This window comes from Mizuhopecten yessoensis, unplaced genomic scaffold (genome assembly GCF_002113885.1).
Source record: "Mizuhopecten yessoensis strain PY_sf001 unplaced genomic scaffold, ASM211388v2 scaffold3007, whole genome shotgun sequence".
Classification (NCBI taxonomy): domain Eukaryota; kingdom Metazoa; phylum Mollusca; class Bivalvia; order Pectinida; family Pectinidae; genus Mizuhopecten; species Mizuhopecten yessoensis.
Genome location: NW_018404829.1, coordinates 5,033 through 9,670, shown reverse-complemented (window position 1 = coordinate 9,670; position 4,638 = coordinate 5,033). Strand labels below are relative to the sequence as shown.

General features: G+C 36.2%; 1 protein-coding gene across 1 annotated transcript in view; it reads left to right on the top strand.

Moving 5' to 3' along the window:
- The first annotated feature begins 2,880 nt into the window (after window positions 1–2,880).
- Window positions 2,881–4,638, top strand: part of LOC110446804 (snaclec B9-like) — a 6,044-nt gene continuing 4,286 nt past the window's right edge. The window contains exons 1-2 of the mRNA XM_021492116.1: window positions 2,881–3,197; window positions 3,634–3,731. Coding sequence (XP_021347791.1) covers window positions 2,981–3,197; window positions 3,634–3,731 — 315 coding nt within the window. The 5' untranslated portion in view covers window positions 2,881–2,980. The remainder of the gene's footprint in view (window positions 3,198–3,633; window positions 3,732–4,638) is intronic.

The window sequence follows — 4,638 nt, the reverse complement described above, 5'->3', positions numbered from 1 at the left end:
TAACGTAGAACATACCATCAACATGGAACATACCGTTAACAGGGAACATACCGTTAACGGAGAACATACCATTAACATAGAACATACCATTAACAGGGAACATACCGATAACAGGGAACATACCATTAACACGGAACATACCGTTAACATAGAACATACCTTCAACATGGAACATACCGTTAACAGGGAACATACTGTTAACGGGGAACATACCGTTAACATAGAACATACCATTAACATGGAACATACCGATAACAGGGAACATAACGTTAACGGGGAACATACCGTTAACATAGAACATACCATTAACATAGAACATACCATTAGCATGAAACATACCGTTAACATAGAACATACCGTTAACATAGAACATACCTTTAACATGGAACATACCGATAACATAGAATATACAGTTAACAGAGAACATACCGTTAACATAGAACATATAGTTAACATAGAACATACAGTTAACAGGAAACATACCGTTAACATGGAACATACCATTAACATAGAACATACCTTTAACATGGAACATACCGATAACATAGAATATACAGTTAACAGGGAACATACCGTTAACATAGAACATATAGTTTACATAGAACATACAGTTAACAGGGAACATACCGTTAACATAGAACATACCATTACATGGAACATACCGTTAACAGGGAACATACCGTTAACATAGAACATACCGTTAACATAGAACATATAGTTAACATAGAACATACCGTTAACATAGAACATACCTTTAACAGGGAACATACCGTTAACATAGAACCTATAGTTAACATAGAACATACAGTTAACATAGAACATACTGTTAACATGGAACATACCGATAACATAGAACATATAGTTAACATAGAACATACAGTTAACAGGAAACATACCGTTTACAGAGAACATACCGTTTACAGAGAACATACCGTTAACGGGGAACATACTGTTAACAGAGAACATACCGTTAACATGGAACATACCGTTAACATAGAACATACCTTTAACAGGGAACATACCGTTAACATAGAACCTATAGTTAACATAGAACATACAGTTAACAGGAAACATACCGTTTACAGAGAACATACCGTTTACAGAGAACATACCGTTAACATAGAACATACCGTTAACAGAGAACATATATAGTTAACATGGAACATACCGTTAACATAAAACATACAGTTAACATAGAACATACCTTTAACAGGGAACATACCGTTAACAGGGAACATACCGTTTACAGGGAACATACCGTTTACATAGAACATACCGTTAACATAGAACATACCTTTAACAGAGAACATACCGTTAACAGGGAACATACCGTTAACATAGAACATACCTTTAACAGGGAACATACCGTTAACAGGGAACATACAGTCAATAGGGAACATACCGTTAACAGAGAACATACCGTTAACATGGAATATACCGTTAACATAGAACATATAGTTAACATAGAACATACAGTTAACAGGGAACATACCGTTAACATAGAATATACAGTTAACATAGATTATACAGTAAACAGGGAACATACCGTTTACAGAGAACATACCGTTAACATGGAACATACCGTTAACAGAGAACATACCGTTAACATGGAACATACAGTCAATAGGGAACATACCGTTAACAGAGAACATACCGTAAACATGGAATATACCGTTAACGGGGAACATACCGTTAACATAGAACATATAGTTAACATAGAACATACCATTAACATGGAACATACCGTTAACAGGGAAGATACCGTTAACATAGAATAAACAGTTAACATAGAACATACAGTTAACAGGGAACATACCGTTAACATGGAACATACTGTTAACGGGTAACATACCGTTAACATAGAACATATAGTTAACATAGAACATACCATTAACATGGAACATACCGTTAACAGGGAACATACCGTTAACATAGAATAAACAGTTAACATAGAACATACAGTTAACAGGGAACATACCATTAACAGGGAACATACCTTTAACATAGAACATACCATTAACAGGGAACATACCGTTAACATGGAACATACCGTTAACATAGAATATACCGTTAACATAGAACATACCGTTAACATGGAACATACTGTTAACATAGAACATACCGTTAACATAGAACATACCGTTAACATATAACATACCGTTAACATGGAACATACCGTTAACGGGGAACATACCGTTAACATGGAACATACCGTTAACATAGAACATACCGTTAACAGAGAACATATATAGTTAACAGAGAACATACCGTTAACATAGAACATACCGTTAACAGGGAACATACCGTTAACGGGGAACATACCGTTAACATAGAACATACCGTTAACATATAACATACCGTTAACGTGGAACATACCGTTAACGGGGAACATACCGTTAACATAGAACATATAGTTAACATAGAACATATCGTTAACATAGAACATACCTTTAACAGGGAACATACCATTAACATGGAACATACCGTTAACAGAGAACATACAGTTAACAGGGAACATGCCGTTTATAGGAAACAAACTGCAAGCCGGGGACGCTAGCACTAAATTTATAATTTGGAACAGAACATTTATTTTATTTGTTAATTTTTTTTATGATAATTCAGAATAGCAATATGTCGATTTAAAGACCTACCTATGTATATATTTGTGTTGTTCTGTGTGTTTTGAATGATTATTGTAATAATTACATGATGTAGCTAGTCTACACTTCTCAATTACATTGTCAAAGTATTTTCTTTTCATTCTAAAATCAGAATCAAACACGGATTCCGAGAATTGATTAAGTAAACGATCATTTACACACAACCTTCAGTAAGTACTGATACTTCCCTGTGTCTAAAAGCGCTGACGGCGATTTCCGGTAGGAAGATTGTGTTATAAAAAGCCTTGACGACATTCAAGTATGTACACAAACTAAAAGCGGACGCGTAGACTCAAATCACAATCTCAGAGGATCATAAAATGGAAATAATGAGAGCTGTTTTTTTGGTTTTGGTTTTTGTCCAAGTGGATATCACTCATCAACAAAATATCCTCCCCGAGCACAGAAGACGTCACTGCCAAGCGCTGCAGACCTCGGACATAATGGAGCAAGCCATGCCCGAGTTACGCCGCATCATTGAAGCAGAATCCGCCAAAGTCCGGCGTAAATACGAGGCGATATTAGCGACCTTAAAAGGTAAAGTTCACTGGCTACGTGCACCTCAGGTGTAGTTAGATTATCTACGCATCTTTAATGATCTTAACTAATTCCCGTATGTTTAAAGTACACGACGTTTTCGCTCATGTCTTCATTTATCTTAAAATTGTCAACAAGAACATTTGATGTCAAGTGTTGTAATGTGTTTGTAGCGGAAGTATCTCTGAAATGATAATAAACGGAACAACCTGTATATTCTGTCCAAATGAAGATCTCCTTTCTTTAGTGAATATTTTATGCCGCAAGTTAGATAATCTGCCTCTATAATGACCAGACAATGTTAATCTGTTACGTATGGAGTGTGACACCTCGTCATTCCGGTCACTGGCTAGGATGTAAGTACATGTTTCAGTTCCTAAGTCACTGAGTGATATAGGCTGTCACCCTTTTCAATGGTCACTTATACTTGTTGTAGGCGGTATTCTGTTGACATGTGAAGCAGGCTGGGTGTACTATGACGACAACTGTTACCTGTTTCTACGTGGAGCGAAGGGCGGATGGCAGAACGTGAGAGTAAATATACTAGTTTTAATCCTTAGTATAGGATATATGTCACTGTATAATTGTATTGATACGACAAAGAAGCCTACACTATCACCGGGTAAAGATAGGAATGAGGGCGATTCTACATACTACGTATTTGTTTTACCGAATACAATATCTACATGACTTCTATCACATGTGGAAATAGGTATTTTACAACAAAACAATAAAACAGAAAATCCGATGTGGGATCACACTTTGATAGTCGCTTGTTAACACTTGTCTCTAGTAACTGTTGTGTGTTTATACTTGTCCCTAGTAACTGTTGTGTGTTTATACTTGTCTCTAGTAACTGTTGTGTGTTAACACTTGTCCCTAGTAACTGTTGTATGTTAACACTTGTCTCTAGTAACTGTTGTGTGTTAACACTTGTCCCTAGTAACTGTTGTGTGTTTATACTTGTCTCTAGTAACTGTTGTGTGTTAACACTTGTCCCTAGTAACTATTGTGTGTTTATACTTGTCCCTAGTAACTGTTGTGTGTTTATACTTGTCCCTAGTAACAGTTGTGTGTTAACACTTGTCCCTAGTATCTGTTGTGTGTTTATACTTGTCCCTAGTAACTGTTGTGTGTTTATACTTGTCCCTAGTAACTGTTGTGTGTTTATACTTGTCCCTAGTAACTGTTGTGTGTTAACACTTGTTCCTAGTAACTATTGTGTGTTTATACTTGTCCCTAGTAACTGTTGTGTGTTAACACTTGTCCCTAGTAACTGTTGTGTGTTAACACTTGTTCCTAGTAAATGTTGTCCCTATGTTTGTTGTGTGTCACTTTATAAGTTGTGTGTTCCTTTGTTAGTTGTGTCCCTTTGTTAGTTTTGTGTCCCTTTGTTAGCTGTGTGTCCCTTTGTTAGTTTTGTGTCCATTTGTTAGTTTTT